Source organism: Terrapene carolina, unplaced genomic scaffold, assembly GCF_002925995.2.
Source record: "Terrapene carolina triunguis isolate 2854851 unplaced genomic scaffold, T_m_triunguis-2.0 Scaffold231, whole genome shotgun sequence".
Classification (NCBI taxonomy): Eukaryota; Metazoa; Chordata; order Testudines; family Emydidae; genus Terrapene; species Terrapene triunguis.
In genome coordinates, this window is record NW_020664582.1 from 14,193,026 (window position 1) to 14,218,531 (window position 25,506).

Here is a 25,506-nt window from a genome sequence, read left to right on the forward strand (position 1 = left end):
AATGGGTGAGTGAAAGCTCTCCCCTGTGATATACAGGACGTGTGTCCCTGTTAGTCTTGCAAAGCTGGCTTCTTCACTTCAACACAAGTTTTTTTTTTCCCCCCCTTAAAGGTGGTATGTATCTGTGAGCTGGAGGGCATGCTGAGTCTTCTCTGTTGAAATAAATGGAAACCACTCCAGAATGCTTGATGAGGTGATATCCAGCATTATTGCAGTCAAATATGAAAGACCTGATTCTTCCCTTTGTGATGTTGCCTACTATTTTCCATCTAAAGGTCCCAGGAAATAACAGAAGAATTACTGCCAAGACTTAGCCATATATTTTTACATACATATTTTTGCCTTTGGTGGTCCCATAAAGGGGTTAGTAGGGGAAGCATGTTGGGCAGAATCCTGTTCAGAAGGCCATGTGTTTTGGGTCTGCCATGTATTGTGTAAGAACTCTTGGAGGAAATGCTTTGTAGTTTGGCAGCAGTTGGCAAAAACCACTTGATGTCCCTACATGCTGAAGAGTCTTTTCTTGTCACTTCCTTCCCCTGGATTTAAATGCTGAATCTAGCTTTGTACAACTCTGTCTCTTCCTTTCACCTCTGTGCTCTTAGCTGGAAATACTCTGTTCATGTCTGAAGAAGACCTGTTGTGTACAGCTTTTAGGAAAGGTGATTTCTAATTCTTGTATTTTACTTATAAATACAATACCATGACTTCACTCATCTTGGGATAGTTGGTCAGCACTCTTATGACTGCATCATTGTCCCTCAACCAGCCAGTAGAGGCTGTCATGTAAGGCAGTCTGGCAGCACTAAGTGTGCTGTCTCACTTAGTAATTGCTTAGTAATATTGCCACTGGCTTACAAGCCAGTGCTGTTTGTGCTTCACCTGAAACTGTCCAATGCTAAGAGCAAGTGATATTACTCTTGTGTGTGACAATAACAGACACATAGCAAGTGTAGGTATCGTGGCAAACTTGGGGTGTGGCGAAAGCAAGATGAGGGATCAGGTAAAGAACATGGCTCGACATGGCAAAAAGTAACACAACTCTTCTTTAAATTATATTAGTAGTCTCTGTGTAACACCTTGCAAGTGTTCATTATGTTTCAAAACCCCGTGGGAGACATTATCCTTGTTTCATAGATGGTGAAACCGAGCCAGAGAGGTTAAGTGACATGCTCAAGGTTAGGAGACATAGAGCTGTGGAACAAACCCAGGAATCATAACTTTCAGCCTTGCACTCCAGTTACTAGGCAAAACATGCACTTGCTCCTCTTTCCTACAGGTGAGCATGTATTGCTCTGGAGACTGTGTAAAAGGTAGAAGAGTTTTTAATTTGGTTAAAGGTTCATTCTCCCCTTTCCTTCTTCCTTTTTGTGGTTTTGAACCAGTTATGTGAATTTTCCAGAAGATTCAATGGTGTTTGGGTCTGATTCCGCTCAGCAAGTCAGACAAAAGAGTTTTGGCTGGTTTCTATGTGCAGATGGGGATTCAGCGCATGATCCATCTGTTAGGCTCCTATTGTGGCCTTTACAATTCTCATCTGGATGGAAAGGGTTGCTGGAGAGTCTGGGTGCAAGAGAGGAGAAAATGAGAACATTTGTCCTGTGGCAGCAGTTCTTGCATTCGAAGTCAAGCATGCTTGGATCTTTAAAAAGATGTTCCTAGATGACCTGAAGATGCCAAGTTTACACTGGCTTGAATGACAATGTTTTGGTGTAAACTCTTCACATCCTCTTCGTGCATGAGGTATGGCCAACCTCTTGGGAAAAGGAACGCAGCTGTGTTCCTTTCCTAGGACTCAGATGGTGCACAGATGCTCAGTTTGGAAACAGGATTTGACTCCATGAGGGGCATGCTGGCCTCAAAAGCTGCTTACACAAGGCCTACCACAACTAAAATCATTGGTATTCATGCTACTAAGCTCCGTTCGACCACTTGGCTGGCTCCCAGCATTGCTGCTCTGGTTGGCACCAACACTTCATGCACTGGAGTCTTTCCAAGTAATTCAGTTTGCTCTGACACTAATAACCAGGTTAACCCTGACATACTTTTCTGTTACCAGCACTGTAGTCAATTTCACTAGTTACCAGTACAACGAATGGCTCCACTGTGCCCAGATTTGGGCATTACACTAATTTTTTGCAGGATGCCAGTAACATAAAATATAGATACCAGCTGTACAGGTAGCTAAATGATTATCTAGGCCAATTTTTTTTTGCCAGGGGAACGTCAGTCTGCTAAATAGGCATTCCCATCTGCCTCTAGCAGGCAATGGTACAGAAGTTCATCTGCTCACAGACTGCAAATTTCTGAACACAGACAAGGTAATTATATCTTGTGGTGTTCCTAGCTTTTGCTCTTCTGCCACTTCACAGTGTATTAATGAGATTTCCCAACTTTCTGCAGCTCAGGTCTGTTCCTTAATCTCTTTTTATTCTGATATGGAAATGGGGACATCTTAATTTTGATGATCTATTGATTTTCCTTCTCTAAACCTGGTCATCGCTGTAAGGAATGCAGTGAACATTTTAAATATAGCCAATGCCATAGAAAAACAAATATTTGGACAGCAAACAGGAGATTGGCACAGTCTATGAGCCATCCTGGCGAAATTAATTCTCCCCAAATTCCCCTTGCTCTTCTACTTGGGCACACTATCCTTCTGCCCTGAACTAAACAGTGGTGCTGTATATTCTTAAACAGTATCTGCTTTCCACTTCAATGGTGACTGTAATTAAGTAATGTCTGAAGTAATCTATTTATATCCTAGCAACCCCTCTATCGGATGTGTACGTTTTTATTAGTTACTTTTCTGTAAAGTGCCTAGTGTGCTCTTGTTGCTATGTAAATGTATATAAGGTGCCCTTAGATCTTCTAATGACATGCTATAGAGGTGCAAACGATTGTATTGTAATTTAAACATAAATATTTGTACTTAACTCTTCTGAAAAAAGCCCACCTTACTGTAGATTGTGCCCAGTTTGGTTTGTAATGGCTATTTATGGACACTGTATAACCCCCTCAAGCTGTTAACACCTCAGATTTTTAGGGAGGCCTCAAAATGTGGCACCACCCATGTGGCTCAGATGGGAGTTGGGTCTTCTAAGCACTTGCTCTGCAGAACGACATGTTTGTGTCAAATGATGCACACTCACCACTTCCCCACTGTAGATTTACAGGCCACTCCTATTACAAGCCACTCCCATTTCGGTAATAGTGTTGCAAAGACTCCACTGAACATGCTCACAGACAGCATTCTGGGGAGAAATCTCAAAGAGCAGACTAGCCTCTCCAGAACAGCCATTCTCCAGAAAGCATGTGGTAAAATAGATTTCCCTGCCTCTCCCTCTCTTTTAGAAAGATTGCCAGATGGGTAGCACTTCAATTACATTCCTTATCAAAGTTACATTAACTCGTTAGCTTCTGGCTTCTGCAGCGACTGCTGTGATCAAATATGGCTGCCTTTCAATGCTCTATGGGTGAGTGGCCAGGTACCTGGTAGCTAGCACGGGGGTGCATCTCTTGCTCCCATGTACTTGGTTCAGTCGGAAGAAGTAGTTAGCTTCAATGTTGAAGAAATAATTCTGAAGTAAATGTCTGGTCTGTTTTTATCTTTGTTTTTTGGTAGCATCCAAAGGCCCCAATCTCTATATGGGCCCTGTTATAATATGTTGTGGTGTACAGACCTACGGTAGCAAGGACATTGTCTCGGCTCTGAATAGCTTAAATGGTAATTTGAAACAGGAAGCAATGCCTGAGTATAACAACAGTAGGAGAAGAGATTAAAGCAATCATAAAATCACGGAGTTGTATAGGCCGGCTATGCACACAACTGGATACTTATGAATATTTCTTTAGCTGGTATTTATAAGTTATTTCCTGCTGTTCCACAACCTGGCCAAGATTAGTTGGCTAGTACCTTGTGGGCATCGTAGCAGGAGTGGGTCTTGAGAAAGCCTTGCAAATCACGTGGGCAGTTTCTTGATGGGCAGTGGCTCGGATCTGAACCCAGTTCTTATTTTCTGTAGGATTTTCATTTTTTTTGTCCCCAGGAGGACTGGTCCAGAGCCAAAATCTGCAACTGTCAGTGAGATTACATAGTGTGAGAGGCCTTGGTTCATTATAGTTGAATAGTTCTCTTAATTCTTCATAAACAGTGAAACCTATACTTAGGCACTCCATAGTTAAACTCTTTACTTGACATGGCCACTTTAAGTATACCCTTGTGATTTCTTGTGTCTGTATGCATGTTTATAATTTTTGTATGTGTGCGCTAGGAAAGCCAGGGTTTTTTTTGGGTGGCTGCATAATATAGGCTTGATTCTAATTTTAATAAGTACATTAGGATTCCTGCTGACACCTAAAATAGATGCACCATATACTGGGACACTAAACGCATAATATCTACAAGAATGCTGGCTCTTACAGAGTTACTTACATAGGAGCGGCATGTCAGAGCAGCCCATTGAATGCCAGAATTGTCTTGTACACTTTTTTTCATGTGCATGCCGTGAAATGCTAGGGTGGCAGGTCTAGTTGACTTCAGATTATCTAATTAGGTCCTTGTATAAAGATTTAGTTTTCATGTTCATTGAACTGTTAAAAAAGAAAAATCAGTTACAGTGCAGAGTGGGCATAATTTTCACACGTATGCTTTTTAGGTCACATGTATCTGTTCATACTTAGGATTATTCTTTATGCTGTGTCCTATTAAATTACAGTTTAAGATGTAGATACATACTAACATTAGAGATTGCAAAGCATTGTCCAGATTCTATTGATAAGAGACTGAGTGGTGAAAACTATTATTTGATGGTAGCAGAGAGTACTGCCTACTGTCCCTTTATAAGACACTTTTTAAAAAAGAATCTTAATACCTAATTAATAGTGTGAGGATTGCTCATCTGAGGTGAAACCTGAATACATTACCCATTTGCTTGTATTTGCATGTACATGCTTACGCATCAGGAGATAAAGATTCCTACTGCATCTCTGTTTAACTCTCTATAATCATCCTAAATTATGGATTCAGAGTAAAGACATCCAAATTATTTGAAGATGTATTGTTAGCAGAAATTAGCACTTCTTCTCTCTCAAGAACAGTCTTCTCTTTTAAGCTTGCACATCTTTAAGTTGAAAAAAGTGAAGAAAAAAGAAACCTTCAACCTAGAAGGTTAACACTAAACAACCCTAGCTTTTTGGGCTACTTCCACTGTTGACTCTGACTTTCATTTAACTCAGGACATTTTAAAACAACAAGGTAATGTTGTTGTGAACATAAAATAAATCTGAAATATTTTTATATTATTTTCAGCTAAAATTTTGTCAAAAAGAATTTGCCCTAGAGATGTCCTTCATCAGTCTGTGGAATCCCCCCCCCCAAAGTTTTCTGTTGAAGAAAATAGCATAGAGGTCTGAATAAAGTGCAGAATATACATTTCAGCTCCTATCGGGTGACAAGTCTGTGCTGTCTTGTTTGAGTTATAGGATTCATGTTGGAGCACATGTGGATCCATTTACCTTGAAAGAGAATTTTTTTCCTTCTAGCTGTCTCTGGAGTTCCCTGTGCATGACTCTTTCTCTTCCTTGAAGTTGTACTAAAAACAATAATTGTTATTTTTAAAGATGGAATCATCTCCATTTTTTGGCCACTTTGTTCCCCCTTGTGTTCTTATTTTTCTCTATTCACGCAGCTGGCCAAAATACTACAGAGAAGTGGCTGTCCCTTTGGGATCTGAAATGTCTTCTTAGTACTCACTGAGGGATGTGATTCCAGACCAAAAGTCACAAGGCAGCCTTCCATATTCACTTCTTTCTGTCCTCTCTCCCATTTCCACATCATAGTGTGTAACCTTCTTTCATTTTTTTTTTTTTTTTTGGTCGACCCAATAATTCTTGGGTTCTCTATTCTCTCTCCCTCCCCCTTGTTTCAGATCCCTTTCAGTTTTAGATGCTTAGATGCTTCCTGCATCCAGCCAAGTACACCTCTATGTCTTGTTTGTCCTGCAGGTGTAATAAAAGGGTTTATGCCTTATTGGCATCTATGTAACTTACCTGCATACTCTTGGCAGTAGCCTCCCGGTAGCTTTGCCCTTCCTTTTTCCTTGAGTAAGTTTAATAGATTAGGTTATTTCCATCTTGTAAAAATACATTACGCCGCACTTGTATGATTTTTTCCCCTTGCAACTGCAGTAAAGATGCCCCCTTGTGGCTATAGAAGAAATAGTTAAGAAATATTAAGACACTAGTTTTAGTGAAAAGTCCTTTTTCCATTTGCAAATGAGCCTGAATGAGCTATATGGTTACTGTACAAATCCTTGTAGAGATTTAATTCCTAGCAATCCTGCCTCATTCAGCGTAGTAAGGAGAAATTCTGAGCTCCTTTGCTTGCATTGATAGGCCAAAAATCTATGAGATATAAGTTTAATTAAAAAGTTATTGTGGGATAAATGAAATTGAGGTTGTCTTTTTCTTTTCATTGTGACTTGTTAAAGTAGACTCCTCTCCTCAAAATTAAAAGTTGTTTATTTAATACAAAAACATGTTACAGAAATGTAAGGAAAAGGTTTGATTTGAACAATTCTTTTGTAGCAAATTTTTGCTTTGAGAGAGATAGGGGACTGGACTGGATTGAAGTCCGAGTACATTATAAACTAACAGTTTTTTTTTTCCCCCCAAAAACTACTTTCCTGGCTACAGTTGGGATGCAAGCAGATTCTAAAATGTGATCCAAAAATAGAACAATAACCAGGGTAAGGGGGAATACACTGCTTAATACTTTAAAAAATGAACTGAATTAGGCCCAGACAGCACACAGTGCACAAAGAGTTGGTATTTTAGGGCTAAATGTTTACTCGGTAGAGATGAATGTCTTTTGTGAAGTGTGCCTGAAATCTTTTCATGTTCATGTAGTCTAAGCACCAGCACTATGCTTGTTGGGGGGAAGGATAGCTCAGTGGTTTGAGCATTGGCCTGCTAAACCTAGGGTTGTGAGTTCAATCCCTGAGGGGGCCACCTAGGGATCTGGGGCAAAAAAACCAACAAAAAAACCTGTCAGGGACAGTACTTGGTCCTGCTAGTGAAGGCAGGGGACTGGACTCAATGACCTTTCAAGGCCCCTTCCAGTTCTATGAGATAGGTCTCTCTCTCTCTCGAGAGAGAGAGTTGTGTAGACATGCATACCGCCTCTGCCCTGGAAACTTACTCTAGAAAGTTTATTCCAGTGTCAGATGATTTGATCTGCTGGGAGATGTAGAAGGAGTGGTCACCTTTCCCCAAAATACAAAAAATCCCTGGTCATAAGACTGTAGAATGACAGGATTTTTAACAAATCGTGTAACATGTGGCATCACATGTTTTTAATTAAGAACAAAGAGTGTGGTCTTGTGAATGGAGTCTGGGAGCCTGCAACTCCTGATTTCTGATACTGGCTCTGCTCCTAGCATGGCTGTAGGCAAGTCATATTGCCTTGCTTCCTCAATTTCCCGATCTATAAAAGGAGGTACCTGCCTGCTTTACTGAGCTACTGAATTAATGTTTGTAAAGCACTCATTAATTAGGGAGAATTGTGCATTTTACCTCTGCATGATTTTATCTAATCTCCCATCCTTTTTTCTAATATTGGAGTGTAGATTTCGCTATGTAAGGCTTGCTATTTTCCCTAGTTTTGTGCCACTTCACCACCACTATGGTAGATGCTGCAATATCCAGCTGGCCAGTGGAAAATACACAGTTGACATCCGTGTTCTGCCTGTGCAACAACTCTAAAAAGCGTTGGTTTACACTCTGTCATACGGTACACCAGTGGTGCCCAACCTTATTACCCAGGAGGGCCCCATAAACCTAAACACAATCTTGTGTGGGCCAAACAGATTCTGCATATTTTAATGAGATTTAAAGTCACCTGTATTGACTTTTATATTTTAAGTTCCGCTTCTTTGGTATGTATTTAGATAGGTTGTTTCTATGTCCCTTATTGTCTCTTTACACGCTTGTGTAAACTAAAATGCTGTAAACATGCCGACAAAATTCGAATGAATCGGCTGTTAGTATATTGTATTGAAGCAGGCCATGGGCCTAATGAAATGTTCTGGTGGGCCATGTACGGTCCGCGGGCTGTAGGTTGAACACTCCTGGGCTACACCATTTAAAAAGACAAAACGTACTGCCTCACCCCAGTGATATGCCTGGTCTCTACTGGCCAGGGCGCAAGGCGTTCTGAGGTGAACTGTATGGCTCTGTCTGCTGTGCTGAAGATGGGTCAGGAGAACAAGATTTGTTTGCCTGCCTGATTAGCGAACAAGCTGGTGGATGGACTCTTTTGAGGGTGGGGAAGGAAGTGGACGATAGATTCCCCCAATAGACTCCATTAATAATATTGATGTGCTGCTCAGCATTGATTTTTGTTTGTTGTCATGATTAAAACGGGGCTGGATTGCAAAAAAGTGCTGCATAAATATGTGAATATTTTTAAAATGGTTGCTGTGCAGTAGGGTGTCAGGGTCCAAATGATATGAATTAGGTCGTCCATACAAAAGAAGCCAAAATGTCCATTTTTCTATCCTGGGACTCGTTCCTCTCCCCCACCCAACTTAGACTTCATATGAATGCAGTTGGCTGCCTTCCACACCATTTGTGAGGACTGCTTGCTTCTCCCTAGTCTAAGGAAAGTGTAGCTGGGGCAGGAATATACTTTTATGGGGTTTTCCCCAGGCCAGAGGACCAAAATGCAGATGGTTTTTCTCCTTTCTCAGCTAGTCATATCCAAAGCTCCATTTGGCCTATCCGTTAAGTGAGAGTTACTCGTGGCAGGGTAATGCTGCTCCACTTGCTTGTAATTTTGTATGCTGTTCTTGCTTATTCTATGAAGGTTTTCAGCTTGAAGGCTTCACAGCTAGGCTGCATTTAATAGTATTGCATTTCAACTGTACGCCCCTGGTGAATTTGAATGGCCACCTTCAGAGGAATAATGTTAGGGAAAATGGTTTCAGACCATCTGTGATAAAGAATTCCTTTTGGCAAAATGTACATGCTTAGCAAAACACGACTTGGAGAGCAGTCTATCCACTCCAGTTCAATGAGCTTTGGAAATACTATTTTCTAGACCAACTTTCCATCTGCTGTTGCTACTACTAGATTGGTTTTTCTTTTCTTGATTTATCTAGACAAGCAAGTGACTAGTACCTCATAGCTTTTGGTTAGCGACAGATGCACAGATTTAAAGGCCAGAAGAGGACCGCTAGAATCATTCTGCATAACATGGCCCATAGAATTTCACCAAATGATTTCTGCACACAACTTCTGTTTTAGCTAGAGGTATCCAATCTTGCTATAGGAAAGACTGATGGTATGGAGAGTTTTCTGTAGTAGCTAGGAAGGATGGGCTTATTATGATTAAGGAACTGGACTGGGACTGAGGTGATCTGAGTTCAGTTCCTGGTGTGCTCTCACAGGCTTCCTGTGTCTCCTTGGCAAGTCCCTTAATTTCTTTACGTCTCAGTTCCCTGTCTATTAGTTGGGAACGACAATAGTTGTACTTCTTTTGTCGTGTCACTTTATATTGTGAGTTCTTCGTACTTTGTGTTTTATACAATGCTTAGCACAATGGATCGCTGTCAGTTGGGCCTCTAGGTGCTGCTGTAATACACATAATAATTGCAGCAATGGGGCTTGCTTCATTCCAACTGACAGTGCCAGATTCCCTCCTCCAGCTTCAATTTCAACTTGAACGTAGCCCTCTGAATTAAAAACGTTCAGCCCTTCACAGTGAGGCTTACCGGATGCCAAGCACCGTTAGCTCCCGCTGAAGCCAAAAGAAGCTGAGAGGACTCAGCACCACCACACGATTGGATCCAAAATGAGTTGTCTAGGAGGGATGAACCCTGTGTACTGTCTTGTCTTCTGCATTATGGGTCTTGATGTAGTGCTTCTGTGCTGTCTGCTTATTCCATTCTTGGGAGTCATTTAGCTCCTGACCCAAGACACTGTGGCGGTGTGATGCTCAGGAGACCACATCCGTTGTTTTGAAAGCAGGATCGTTTATTGTTTATCATTACTCTGCTGTTTTTCAGAAAGGGCAGCAGGTGGAGTTGGGCATGTGGGTGTGACGTGCGAGCAGTCACGTGCACTGAAACTAAGATGATTGGTGTAGTATCAGGGTGTGTAACTTAGGACTGTCCATTTTAACTTTAAGTATAACACATCTTCTCTGTATCAAAGAGTATCTTATGTGGTATATGGTGAGCATAATGCCCATTCTGTTTGTACATAATGGGGAGATTAAATCCTCAAAAGGCACAAGGAATAAAGAAATTAGCGTTTATGAAAAAGAGAAGAATTGATAAGAGACAAAGCTCCAACATAGAAATCTGTTTGCCTGAAAAGGGAAGAGAAAATCAAATTAATTTATACAGTTATTCTCTTGTATTGAACTGAAGCATTTTATGTAACTATGGATCATGCTTTGGCAATCCTATAAGTGGTACAGCTGTTGAAAGGAAGTTTTTGTGAGAAAAGGCTACCTTGAGCAAGTTTTTTGCTTTAGATCCTCTAGAGCAGGGGTTCTCAAACTTCATTACACCATGACCCCCTTCTGACAACAAAAATTACTACATGACCCCACACGGGGGGGACTGATGCCTGAGCCCGTCCGAGCCCCACTGCCCAAGGGGTGGGGGAAAGCCAAAGACCAAGGGCTTCAGCCCCAGGTCGGGGGCCTGTAACCTGAGCACCATCACCCAAGGCTGAAGCTTTTGGGCTTCAGCTTCAGCCCCAGGCGGTGGGACTCGGGCTTCTGCTTCAGCCCAAGGCCCCAGCAAGTCTTAACGCCAGCCCTGACCCACAGTTTGAGAACCGCTGCTCTAGAGTACTGTTAACCTGTCCTAATGTTTTCTTCACCTTAAGTCCCAGCCTTTCCCCCACTTACAGGTTTCTAATAATAAAAATGAAACATGCATATTAAACTATGGAAAACTGAAAAGCTTCTCTATCCATTAGAATGGGCAGATATGTACACTCATTTTCATTGGCCAACCATGTCATTAAAGTGAGGGCCCCTCCTCCTGCTGCTGCTCCTTCTCCTCTGCATTAGTATTAATCCTTCTTTTTTTGCTTTTGCCCTCAGCTGTAAGAAAGAGAAAGCTTGTCTTAAAATTATTCCCCGCAGTGCATAAGGTAATCAATGTGAAGGTAATGAATGTGATATGCTCTCTGCACATGCACAATGAAATAAAAAAAATCCACGTTACCCATTGGTAAGTACACAATGCAACCACTGAACCTCGCTTATATAATTAAATAACCGAAGCTGAAACACAAACCACTCAGAGCAAAGAAATTCTTAGATTGTTGCTTCATGGTAATTCTTCAGCATCACTTCCAAAGATGCCCCTCTTCTTGAATGTAAGTAAAATAGCACCTACAGAAATACCTGCAGGAAATGCACATGTACATTGTGAAGGTGTATTATTGACACAGTTTAAAAAAAAAAAAAAAAGGGCATTTCCTTTCTGTAGTGTCCCCTTCTATATGAGGAGCTCAAAGTGCTTTATAAACATTTAATGATAACATCTTGGAAGTAGGGAAATATCCCCTCAGTTTTCCCATCTGTAAAGCTGGGGTAAGTGACATTTCCAAGGTCACAGAATAAGTCCGAGATCGATTGGAAAATGGAACCCACAAGTCTTGACACCCAGTCCACTACTCTAGACCACACTGCTTTCACTGTCCCCTCCCTCTGTCTCATGCTCTTATGACATACTGTCCAGAAACTTGCTTGTGACTGTAGAAAGGGAGACTCCTGTTTAAGAAGCAAAGCTCCAACATGCTGCTGTGTTACATGCCACACACATAAAAATGAGCTTCAGGACAGTGGCACTATGCAGTTGTACCCTGTGAAGGCCATGTGCTCTTGTTGATTCACAGTGGGAGTTCAGTATTTAGCAGCTATCAGGTCTTCAGATCCCTTACCAGTGGCAAGCTCGGTTGCTTATAGCTAAGGCTGCGGAGGTCACGGATTCCGTGACTTCGGCAGCCGGTGAAGCTGGCTCAGGGGCTGCCTGAGACGAGCTGCCCCTGGGCCAGCAGCAGCAGTTTGGGTGTGGGAGAGGGCTCAGGGCCTGGGCAGGGTGTTGGGGTGCGGGGGGTGCTTACCTCGGGGTGGGGGTGGGGAGCTCCCCAGCTCCAACCAGCATGTCCCTGCAGCTCCTAGGCGGAGGGGTCAGGGGGCTCCGTGTGCTGCCTGTGCCCGCAAGCATCACCCCTGCAGCTCCCATTGGCTGCGGCTCCCGGCCAGTGGGCGCTGTGGAACCAGTGCTTGTGGTGGGAGCAGCACGTGGAGCCCCCCTGGCTGCCCCTCTAGGAACTTCAGGGACATGCCTGTTGGAGCCGGGTAGGGAGCCTGCTAGTCCCCCCCGCCCCCCCCCCCCCCCCCCCCCAGCACTAGCGAGGGTCCCTACCCGTGTGCTGCTGTTCCCCTCCCCTCCCCCCCCAGCACTGGCGGGAATCCCGGGTCACCCCCACCCAGCAGCCGTGGCCCCCTGGCCCAAGTTTTAGTTAGGGGTATATAGTAAATTTGAATTTTTGTTTACTGCCCATGACCTGTCCATGACTTTCACTAAAAATACCCGTGACTAAAACATAGCCTTACTTATAGCACCTATAGGGTACAAGTCCTATAAGGAATACTTCTTCAAAACCACTTAGAAATCTTTGCGGTTTTTTTTACACTTCCAGCAAGCTTGCTGTGTGTGCCGCCTTACTTCTCCATTCTTTGCCTCTGGCCTGTATAGTTAATATATTGTAAAAGGGAGGAAAATGTAGCTCTGTAACAAATTTAAGCTGTCTGAATCACTGTAAATATTATGCACCTTGTTTATTTATGTAGAGTTAAATCTGCTACACACCTGGCTTTGTATTTTGTGTCTCCTACTTTGAAAACAAGTTTACTTCCATTAATTCACAGGTGCAACTAGAAATGTGATTGTAAATGGGTATGATGAGCATTCTTTGGCCAAAACCAAACACACCTTGATTGGATTGCATTATCCAATATATCTTTAACCACTGCGGTGGGTAGTCATCCTCTGTCTGGTAGATGTCTGACCTGACACAGGGTGGGTAAAAGGGAAGGAAAGAGGGCAGAGGGCATCATCACAGTGCTGGGAATCCAAAGTAACTGACTCGGAGTTGGGAACCAGATAGCTGAATTTCTGCAACAACTTTTTTTAATGTAGAAATGTAAATTGCTGTCTGTCTATGTATAGGATGCTCCTTTTGACTGGAATGTGTATGTTTAAAAAAAATAAAAAATCCCCCACTCCTTTCCATTTTCAGTTGTACTCTTGCCTCTCCGATATAGATGGTCATTCAAAGTTGGTCTAGATCAGTGGTTCCCAAACTGGGGTTCGTGAACCCCTGGGGGTTCACGAAATGTTACATGGGGTTCTCGGGAAAAAATTCCCTAATGGCGGACAGAGCTGTCCCTAGGGACCCCGGACAGCACGGGGCCAGCAGCCTGGAGCCCCTGGACTTCCAAGAGCTAAGCAGATCAAAGCAAGCATATCTATCATACTGAGGAGATTTAAACTTCAAGACTCCTTATAAGAAATGGAAAGGGAGGTGAATATTTTTTGCTGTTTTTAAAATTAAATAGGCAGGTAGTATTGTTTTTAAAATTATTATGAAGAACAAGTTTAAGCTTTGTTGTAACGTGCGTTGTTTGCCTGGACTACTCAAGACCTGAATGCATATGTAGGAGAAACTCTTTGAGTTGGCTTCTTCAATACCTGTTGAAATCTGTTTCAAATCTGATACTCCTTGATTAAACATAGGAGCCTTGTCTTATAACAGGCTTATTCAAAGTGATACAAGCTACAGAAGTGAGATCTTGGAAGGGTGTTGCCGTTTTCATAATGTAATAAAAATAATGTAATTATAAATAATAATTAATAATAAATAGTGTGTAATAAGCATGTCATAAAAACAAATTTTATATTTCCAAGATCACTGCTTTTATAATTTATACTCAGGTAAAGGAGAAAATCCCTGGAAATATTCATTTTTAGGAGGGGGTTCGCGAGACTTGACATTTTAGTGAAAGGGGTTCTCAGGTTGTTAAAGTTTGGGAACCACTGGTCTAGATGTTATGGAAGTGCTACCTCCTCTATAGACAGTATATGAACATTGGATAGCTTTTGTTTAAATCTGTGAAATAATATGTCCAAAGTTTATTTGTGTAAACTTAAATACATGGAGGCAAGGCCACTGTAGGGGGTAATCACCGTACAAAATTGTTTATAACTATGCCTGTTTGGTTAGAAGAGCAATAACAGAAGCAATACTGACAAAAACAATAGTGATCTGTCAAGGATCAGTTAAAACAATCAAGCAAAACAACTGTTCCGATGTTTCAGTCTCATGCCGCCATTGACTTCCATGGCAAGACTTTAATAGGCGGCAGGAACAGTTTCTAAAACAGCTATAAAAAGATTATAAAATAAATGAGGAGTTAAGATCTTATCTGTTGTGGCAATGGCAGTCAAGATTTGAACAAAAGCTCATGCTCTATGGAGACTTTTAGTGGCAATTACATACATGCACAATAATTGGTGCACTGGAGCTCAGCTTGACTGCGACAGTATTTATTTTCATCTTGTTGCCAGCCAGTGAGCTTTGTTGTGCTAGTCTGCTGATGGAGAGAGTGCCTCTATTCAAGTAGGCAAGGCTTTCAATTAGCATTTAGTAGAAGCATGTGTATGTTTGCTGCTGCTGCTGTGAAGGTGAATTGGCTCTTTAAGGAGGATGGCCCAGCGGTGTTTGCCATAGTGAAGTGGAGTAATTGATTTGAAGTATTCCTTGTTCTGTTTCTGAAAAACCTTTTGTACTGGTTGATAGTGCCGAGCTGAGCGAAAGGAAAAGTTCCTACTCCAGGAAGCAGGGAGACAAAGAGCTTATTTTTATTATTTTAAAGGGGCACGTTGGAGAGGGGAAAGAAGATGTCAGAGTCAGAAAGAACTGTTAAAAGGACACAAACAGTTACACTTTTTGAAGTCTCAAGCTGAAAAACCTGCTTTTAAAATGGAGTTCTTTAGATTCTAAATGCTTTTTCCCCTCTGATATTGAATGAATTTCTACTTTAAAGCTACGTGTTGCAGACAGGAAGAGACCTGCCAGGGTCTGGAAAATGGTAATAAATATTATATTGGATTCTGTGTTAATTTCAAACCTTCAGTTGCCTTTCTAAGGAGTTATTTACTAGAATCAAGTGGAGGATACTTTTTATAAGAAAATTACTTTTCATTCTGTTTCTACAATTATAGGATGCTACATATAGGGCAGGTAATGTCCAAGAGAAGAAATGTAGGGGTTAGCCTTGTAGAAACCGTGCTGTCAGGCCTGAAAGGCGAAGGCAAGAAGATGTAGGCATAACAGTATAATGGCGCTCCTTGATTTAAAGGGATCAATTTGGAAAACCACATTTTTGTCTGAAAATTTTACTGGTTTTACAAGTAACCTCTAAAATCACTATAACTGAAAGAAATGAATGGGGAAAATCCACTTTTCTCTCTTGCAACAGTTTTACTTAGCATATTTGACGTATTAGAGTATAGTCAGTTTCATTGTTTCCTATGTATTGTCAGTTTTTCCCTTCCTGAAAAGACCCTAACAAACATCAACAGGAAGTAGAGAACCTCTTATAAACATGTTTTTAAAATGAAGTAAAAAAAATCAATCAATCAAAACATATTATTAAAAGAGTGGACTACCAGAAATGAACAATTAAAAAACCAACAACAAAAACTCGTAAGTAGAGTGTCTCACTAAGGGAGTTGCATTGATAGGCTTTACAGGCATTTCACTGAAGGTTGGTGTTGAAGACTGCTATAATAAGGGGACAGTGATGACCCTTGACTGACTTTTTTTTTAAAACATTTTCCTTGTTTTCCTCCTCCCCAGGTGATCTGTGGAGCTACGATTTCTACAGTGGTGAATTTGTTGTGTCTCCTGAACCAGACACTAGTGTATATACGCTTGATCCCCAGAAGCACAAATACATTATCCTAGGCAGCGATGGACTGTGGAACATGATCCCACCTCAAGATGCTATTTCTATGTGCCAAGATCATGAGGAGAAACAGTATTTTATGGTGAGGGCATATTGATGTTGTCAACTACTTTAAGATAACATGGTAGCTGTTAACTCACTTTTTTGCTGTGTTACTCTATTGCAGTAACATATTCCTTAAAAGCATATGCAATTGTGGCATCATTGAGTGTTATTACTTAATTATACTGCTACAACATACATGGAGCTATTACAGTGATGGTAAACTTACTGGGATAGCATATGTTTTAGTCACAGGTATTTTTAGTAAAAGTCAAGGACAAGTCACAATAAATAGGTCCAAATACAACTTCAGTTACCTTTTAAAAAAAAATTAGTAAAGTGAGTTTCCTCCATGTGACGTCATCATGAACAAAGTTTCACTGTAACTGGTGTTTGCACAGTAATTTATTCAAACAGTTTTTGACTTCCATTCTGTTTGTCTGTTTGCTAGATGCAGGTTTGTCTGAATTCTGATGCTTTAGCACCATGATGTAGGGTACATCTATACTTACCTCCGGGTCCGGCGGTAAGCAATCGATCTTCTGGGATCGATTTATCGCGTCTTGTCTAGACGCAATAAATCGATCCGGGATCGATCCCGGAAGTGCTCGCCGTCGATGCCAGTACTCCTGCTCCGCGAGAGGAGTACGCGGAGTCGACGGGGGAGCCTGCCTGCCGCGTGTGGACCCGCGGTAAGTTCGAACTAAGATAGTTCGACTTCAGCTACGTGAATAACATAGCTGAAGTTGCGTATCTTAGTTCGAAGTGGGGGGTTAGTGTGGACCAGGCCGTAGAGGTAGAGAATTGCAATCTGTGCCATATAATTTCTTCACTTTATGATCACAGTAAAATGTTGATGGGTGTTGTCTGTTTTTCCTTTAAACATTAAGGGAGAACACAGACAGTCTTGTGCCAAAATGCTGGTGAACAGAGCACTAGGCCGGTGGAGGCAGCGCATGCTTCGTGCAGATAATACTAGTGCCATTGTAATCTGCATCTCGCCGGTGCTGGACAATCGGAGCAACTGGGAAAATGAAGAGGAATTGTATCTCAACTTGGCAGAGGGCCCCTGCTACAGCAGTCCTGATATGTGCATGATGACACCCTCCCGCTGCTGTACCCCTCCTATCAAGGTAAATTATTTAGAATTCCAAACCATTCCAATTTTAAGAATGAAACCCACAAAATGTATAGCTAATTCCTCCATTCACCTCCTGCTCCTCGCTAAGAGAGGCAGCCTTCTTATGTGACTTAGAAAGATCATACACTTCTCCTTTTACCATATGTTCTTCAGTTGTTTAGTCCTGGGAAAATAAGTCAAGAATGTAAAGTATGAGCTCTGGATTTGGGGATATTCAAAGTCTCTGCATAATCTTAAAATCTTGACACTTTTTGAATTACCAGTCGAATGCTAACAAATGCAATCTATAATGATAGAATGGTGGTTGGTGTATTAATTTAAATACTGACCTTTTTTAAACTAATGTGTACAGCATTCTTCCTGATGAGTAGTTGAATTTCCCCATCCTACATAAAACAACTAATCATTTCTCTGTTTAAGAGCACTTTTATTTTCAGGTTGGGAGAGCTTATCTGCATCTATCTGTCAATTTAAATTTTCTTCATTAAAAGAGACAGCCTTATTTTACAGGGATCTTCCTTTGAATTAGAACCTTGTCCATTAACATAGAAGGGAGGTTTTTGGAAGATCTTTACCATTTTGTTGTTAGACTAGGGTATAATTGTGAGTGGATGTTTGTTTCAATAATTGCCAGTTTCCGCAAACTTGAATAGCTGTGGTGCTTTGATGTTCTGTAATGTCTTTGAATAGCCATCCTTTAGGCAAAGTAAAATTGAAAATCAAAGATTAGGATGAGAGTACTTAACATTTGGTTGATATAGAGACAGACAGCTAATAAAACAGCAAGTGCGGTTTTTTCCATTTAGTAGCAGCAGGAGAATGCATGGGAGGAACCCAAAATCCGCTGAAAAAGAGTAGCAATCCCAGAGTCTTCTGTGGCGAGAGATTATCTGAACTGTAATTATTCCTGTTTTTCAGTCAGTGGTTTTTTGTGTACAGCTTTTGAATTATTTCCAGCCCTTGTCAAGTAAACTTTGGGTCATGTTGATTTGAAAATGTCCCAGAACTAGCATTTAAAATAAGTACTCTAAATATCCCCCCGGCCCTCCGTAAATAAATGTAAATAAATTCAGTACATTCTGTGTGGTGTAGAAATCTGTGCTCCAATAGTCAGACCAATACCAAAAAGCAATGGAAGCTCTAGGTCAAAACTTCAGAAGAGGAGTGTCATTCCTTTCATGGTCATTTTCAAACTGCCCTTCAGCTCTCTGGTGGGGCTGGCTAGGCTGTTTTTAAGGGACTCCAAATCCCCTCCTAAAAGTCCTCCTTGCTGTTTTGGAGTATGCAGCACACGTTAGAACATTTGCCTTGATATGAGTCTTTCATCTGGAAGGTAAGTGCTAAACTGTTACTTTTAACAGTTCAAAGTGATGTTTAGCACTGAGATGAAGGTAACTTTTTATTTTGTTTTAGGGATTGTCTATATAGGGAAAATAACTGGAATAGGTACAGCAGAATAAGCTATATTGCTATAGCTATTCCGGAATAGCTCTCCATGTGGCCAGAACACACTGTTCTGGAATAAAAGTGACTTTAATTAATAATTAGTAATTATTCTGGAATAAAATTCACTTTTATTCCAGAACAGTGTGTCCACACAGGGAGCTATAGCAGAATAGCTTATTATTCTCTAGCCATTCTGGTCAATTTCCCCATTTATACAAGGCCTTTATGTCCTCTTTTTCTTAGCAGGGCCCTGATGGTAAAATTCAGTTGGCCACAGGCGTAGAATGGTTACCATTAAATCTGCTGGTTCCATTTTTAGTACACTTTTTTCCCCTCTTGTCCTGCTTTACAATTTTATTTTCTAATTTTAAAAATATTTATTTTATTTAGGATAATTCATTCCTATCCCACTTGATTTCTTTTAAAACTGAAATGAATACACAGCTACCACAAATAAAATTTTTAGCGTTAGTATAGGTTGCTGTTTTAGTAACAAATACCATCTATTCTCACAGAATCCGTATAGAAGTGGAAGGAAAGGAAAAAGTGGAAGCAGGAAGTGGAAAAAGAGACAGAGAAAACAGGGCAACTGTCCTATCAGAATAATATTGAAACATTTAAGGAAAAACAAACATCTCTAGACAGACTAGAATAAATGGAATGACTCTGCATCTGTGTCCCTTTGTGTATTTTTGTGAAAGCCCAAAAAGGAGCTTCCCTGTGTGTTCAGGTCACTATTCTGGTTTGACTAATAAGTAGCTTTTTTGCAATGGGCAGGGGAGGAGCTTTTCATTTCAGTGAGACACAGTAACGGTGAGAAGAGCAGATTTCCACACTCGGGTTAATGTAATGGTTGGCCAACCGGGTTTTCCATTTAAATAGCAAATTGCTTCTAAATAAATCTTCTGGGTAAAATTCAAGCGCAGGCGGCACCTCTGACTCATTTTCTTTCTATGAAATTCAAATTACATTAAACCTAAAATTAACTAGCACGGGAACCAGAGTGTGGGTAAATGAAGACTGCATTGTGCCTTGCTTCAGTGATAAACAGCAGCCTTTTAAAAAGAATTCAGTTTTGGAGGGAGGATTAAAATAGCTTATGAGAAACAGAATTTTCCCTACTGGTTCAAACCGTAAAAGTTGGACTTGTGCCCTCTGCAATGACTAATACCTGATCTTCCAGAAGCAGGCAACCCCCGCTGCCCAAACCATACATAATCCACCCAGTTGTATAATGCTGTGCATGAGGAGCAGGGAAGAGAATTGCTTCCTGATCCCTGTGGTCATCATACTCTGGCCTTTTTAAAAATCCATTATTTGACTCTGAGAGTGAATTCTACCAGTATACAGAGTATTTTATACACGATGGTATATAAAGTATTTTATTTGGTATATACATTTACCTGCTCTTCACTTAAAGTGACTGAGTTGTTCTTGTATTATGAGACAATGAGAAACTGATTGGTTTTTACTATGTCCTTCAAAATTTTAAATCTCAAATATTCAGTCTTAAATGGAAGTCATTTGTATAGATTCACAACCAATATTTTGGCATGCCAAGAAGTGGACAAATCCCTTTTTTCTAAGACGTATTTTTTCAGAAGTGTGTCCAGTCGCTTTTAACCAGTGTGGTGATGACCTAACCTTTGCAGAAGTATACATAACTCCAGTAATGTTTGACTTTTGCCTGTATTTACTAATTCCTCCCATCAGAGTAAACGTTGCACTTTCACAATAGCCACAGAATTGTTTCCAAATAATTTTTCTTCTGAGAAATGTATGTGGGGAAATATTAGGGAGACAGCCACAGATTACATAATTTAGGGGGTTTAAAAATTGGAGCCTTGCTCCTACATGGTAATGTAAAAGTAGGGCAGGCCAAATTCTTCCTGGGATGCAGCTTATTTGTAAGAAATCATGGTACAAGAGTGAACCTGAGGAGGGGAGGATCCTAGATGTGAATATCCATTTGTGAAAGTGGTGTCTAGTGGTGGTCATATTATTGTCTTGAAATTCACTTAATCCCACATGAGGAAGTGAGACGTCACACTAGGAATTCCGGTCTGTTTACTCCTGTAGAGCTTATTTCTGTCCCTTCTAAGTAAGAGTTCCTTTATGTAAAGAATCTGGCATTTTCATGTATGGAGAGAGACTACAAGTATTTATCTCCCATCTGAAAAACATCTGTCTTTGCTCCTGTTAATAACCATACCAGAAGGACGATCAGTATCACAATACCTAAAACCAGAGGGAAGTACCTGATCTGAATTAGCCAGATAGTTAATGCTTTCATGGATTGCAGTTGCCTTTTTCCCAGCCTGAGATCCATCATCAAAACTGTGCATGCTATGGGTGTTAGATGTCAGCCAATAGCAAGAGGTTACTGATGATGGTTCCTTTTTATTTACATTTTACTCCTGGGGATTATGTCTTGGGGGGAAATGGCTTGGCCTTTAAGGCTTTGTCTACGCTGGCAACCGAAGGACAAACCTTTTGTTGTTCAGAGGTGTTAAAAAAACAACACACTCTCGAAAGACAAAAGTTTTGCAACAAAAAGCACGTGTGAACAGTGCTTTGTCGGCAGGAGCACTCTCCTGCTGACAAAGTTACCGCCGCTCATTGGGTGTGGAAGTTTTTTGTTGGCGGGAGAACTTTCTCTCCCCAACAAACAGCTGCTACACTGCGTGTCTTTTAGCGGCATGGCTGTAGCGGCACAGCCATGTCGCTAAAAGGTGCATAGTGCAGACAAAGCGTAAGAGTGGAGAATATCGATAAGAACAAACACCTCTGTCTGTTATCTTCAAAGAACTAAAGATGCATTTGTAACCTTGAGTCTTAACCATACTTGGGAAACCTGAAATTGTTATCTCTGAAATAAAATGGAGGCCAAAGCCAAGTTCCTGAATTAATTAATAAATAAGAGTATCCCCTTGTTTCTGAGTCAGATCTTTTTGGTGCCAATTGTTACTGATTCATCCTTGAGATATTCCTAAGGTTTAAAAAAGAAAAAAAACTCTCAACGATTTCCTATTGCTGTCAGCAGCTGATTGCCCAGGAATGAATTTTGACTGGTCCACACCCTCGGGTTTCCCCCCCCCCCTTCTCATTACCCCACTCCACCCCAAATTCCCTTGTACTCCCTCTCCTAATGTTTTCCATTTTAGTGCCCCAAGTCATTGTGTTGCTGCAGCTATCCATATCGAGCAAGGCTATTGGTGATGAGAGCCATAGTGTGAGGATCTTGCATAGCAAGACACGCCAGATTAAAAGTCTAACAAAGAGCCAGTCTCAAGAGTATAATTGAGCCTGTTAGGCAACAGTTCACAAAGGACCTCCAAATGTGTAAACGACATGGGATTTTGGGTTGTCACTAGAACTGAGTGAAAGAATAACTTCTAAAGTACTGTCCATAAATATCTGTCATCAACTCTATTGACAGCATCTCAAAAGTTTGAATTTATCTTTTTGTTTGTTTGGTTTTTGTGCAATAACTATCTAAATTTGGTTTACATTGGGTCACCAAAGATTAAAATAATCTCTCAGTAATGTCCAGGTTTCTCACTGGAAAAAAAAATCCCGTTGATACTCCAGACTGTCTTTTGAAGTGTGTGGTTGGTTTTAGAGTCTAATTTTTCAGATGTGTTGAGCAACTACAGGCCCCTTTGACTTCAAATTGGGCTGTGGTTGCTCAAGGTCTGATTTCAAAAATACTTAGATTTTGAGATCTCTTGTATTATTTCAGTGCGTTCAGTTTCAAGTGCAGTAACCGCAGGTGCATTTAGTTTGCAGTATAATACAGTTTCTGGAATAAGATAGTCATTGGGTTATTGTCCTTACATCGGTAATACATAAAATGATGTGGCCTTGAAAAAATGCTTTGAAGGTCTCTCATTGAATAACCAGGAATTTCTCCACAATTTGAATCTTTTAATAATTGTGTCAACATTTACATGTAAAGGGCACTGCATAAATAGCAGTTTTTACAGCCCTCCTGTGAGATAGTGAAGTCTTCTCTATTTTCCTGAGGGTGAAATTGAGATAGAAATGACTTACCGAAGGTCACAGAGAGCAATGAAGCCAGGAGTAGAATTGGGGAATTCCTGGCTTCCAGTGCATTATACCACACTATCTCTCTTCAAATTACAGAATAACTTTGCTGTGCAGAAAACCGCCAAATTTACTTTGCTGAATAAAGAGCATTTTAAAAGGCCAGAGCCTAACTTTTATTCAGTCTTCCTCCAGCGTTATAGTAATAAATGTGTTACTTAGCTAGAAGGATTGGAAGCAACAAACAAATTCAGAGGTTAGTATAGTATTGTTCAGGGGAGGCCCGTATTCCATCTCCTTGTAAACCATTAGAACTCCTCCAGCAACAGAGCATTGCTTCAGACACCGGATATCTTGTTCAGCAGTAACTAAATGTAATCCAGGTCAGGAGAAAGAGCCTGATAATACTTGGCCATTCAAGGACATTTTTAATCTTCAAAGCACTTTGCAAACAATCTCACAAAACATCGGAAAGAGAGCAGTAGCATCTTCATTTTGCAGAGGATGCTGATGAAGAATGGGAGTGCACGGCATTCACTGCAGACATCCTTTTCAGTGTTGGTATTCCAAAGTAATGAAAGATGCAAGTAGGTCCCAGAGTTCAGTGACTTATTAATTTTACGCCAGTGAGAATGAAAACACGTATGCCAACTAAGGCGAGACAGGTTTCTGAAAGATCTAATGGCAGACCTGTCCTCATAGACTTACTGATGGAAATTAACATACTTGCGTAAGGTTGGAGGGCTGAAACTGGCAAGTTTAGATACAGAGCCTAAACTCCACCGTGAAAATGTTCAGGTGTGTTTTGCATCTGGATCTGGAGTTAGACCTGTCTCCAAGAAGCTTTAGTATATGCTGTCATGTATAGTATCTTTCACCCACATACTTTAGCCATGGTCTGTGGTAACACAAGTGGAATAATGATATTTATGGATAAATAATTCCTTCTTTTTTAATCCCAGCTTCTAGAAGAGGATCTATGGCCACGTCTGACCTCCTCTGAGCCTGTTCCTTCTCTCATGCATAGCAATGTGATCTTGGATAAATATTCCGAGCTGTCCAGTGAGATTGCTAAAAGCAGTATACCGTTGGCGGTAGCATCCTCTAGGGATCCAGGCCCACAGGAGGAGAACTGCAGCAAAACACTAGCTTTGAGGATTCATGAATCTTACAGCAATGGCTTGTCAGTTACCCTCTCCCCTTCCAACTCAGCAAATTCAAGCATGGACCAAAAAAGCTTAAAGATGTCTCCTAATGGCCAAACAAAATCCCAAGAAGCGGAGAGGACACCTGCAGGAAACTTTAAACGGACATTAGAAGAATCTAACTCCGGCCCAGCTTTGAAGAAGCCAAGACGTAGCCTGACTCGAAACATTAGTGTCCAGCCAGAAAGCCTGTCCACAACTCCACAGCGCAAAAACTCAAACAAGCTCAGCATGCGGCGAAGCCTGAGGGGGCAGAAGAAGCTTGGCAATTCGCTGTTCCACCAGACCAGGAAAGCAGTATGCGTTTGCTGAAGGGTGTTTGTGTGAGCACAGTTTGGTCTGATTAGAATTTTGAAGTTGGTGCAGAAATTTGAAACTCTTCCTGTTTATCTTTTTTTAAAGTAGAAAACTTTTTGGTATCGAACAGCTTTATTCTCAGCCTTGTACTGCTTGTATTATAACTGTGAATTTTGTAGATGTGTAGGGTATAAGTCGCTGTAAAATGTGTGTAAATTTGTACTCCTTCATACAAATGTAGTCTTTTTTCCCCCCTTGTATAATTGTTACAACAGGGCTAAACCTTGTTTAAAAGAAAATGTTTAATCTTTTTTGTTAATTTACTAAAGTCATGAATTTGTATAAGCTTCTTGTGATGAGAATTTCACAACTTTTTAACTGAAGTAAATTATTAAATAGAATGGAAGATATGTATTTTCGTAGTACTATACGTTCAACCCAAAGTGTGTCTTTTAGAGAATTACTCTAGGCCTATTTTTTGTTTTTTAAATTTTAGATTTCTCTATTCAGAAATGAAATGGAAGCAGAGATGTTGTGTTACTTTACACAGTTCAATATCAATTTCTTTATCTTAATTAAAATACTATGCAGTATCTTATTCAGTTGTATTTTTTGTAACCTTAATTGTCAAAGTATTTAGCAAAAAAAAATTGTGTTTTTTTTTTTTTTTTTAAATTTCTGAAAACCCCAACTCATCCTACAAAGCCATTCTCATCCCCTGTAGTAATTTATGGCATTTTATCCAGGCATTTGGTAGTGGTATTCCTTTTAATATATGTGCCCCATAAAGGCATTTTTTATTATTCCACTAACTGATGGTACTTCTAATTCCTTTCCAAAGTAAGTCATCAAATTATTTTATGATTTACAGTTTTCATTGAGTATGTGGACCCATATGTACATTCACCTAAATAAAACAAGTGAAAACTTGCTCGGGGTGCCTTTGTTCTTTAAGTATGTACAATGTCTTACGCTCAAATTCTTTAAACACTGTGGTTTTGTGTAACTGTGCAACTATTAAATGGTTCCTTCCCTGTCTTAAAAAAACCCCATTTTTGTTAAATGGTTCCCAATTCTACACTTTGTTTTAAAAAGGGGGGAGAGGTAGATAGTGTGATGTGCCACGGAGAGGACTTTTGGAATGAGAAATACAGACTTGGATTAGAGAAGTCTACTGCTTCTCTGCATGCTTTGTCTCCCCCCTGCCTGCCTCCGCAGGAAATTTTGATCAGGAAAGATATGCCCACCTGATTTTTGTAGTCCCTATTCAG

The 25,506-nt window shown here is 40.6% G+C and overlaps 1 protein-coding gene across 1 annotated transcript in view; it reads left to right on the top strand.

Moving 5' to 3' along the window:
* Window positions 1-25,165, top strand: part of PPM1D (protein phosphatase, Mg2+/Mn2+ dependent 1D) — a 39,241-nt gene extending 14,076 nt beyond the window's left edge. Inside the window, exons 4-6 of the mRNA XM_024211240.3 lie at window positions 15,949-16,139; window positions 16,990-17,232; window positions 23,696-25,165. Of these exons, the coding sequence (XP_024067008.1) occupies window positions 15,949-16,139; window positions 16,990-17,232; window positions 23,696-24,250 (989 nt within the window). The 3' untranslated portion in view covers window positions 24,251-25,165. The remainder of the gene's footprint in view (window positions 1-15,948; window positions 16,140-16,989; window positions 17,233-23,695) is intronic.
* Window positions 25,166-25,506: the final 341 nt, after the last annotated feature.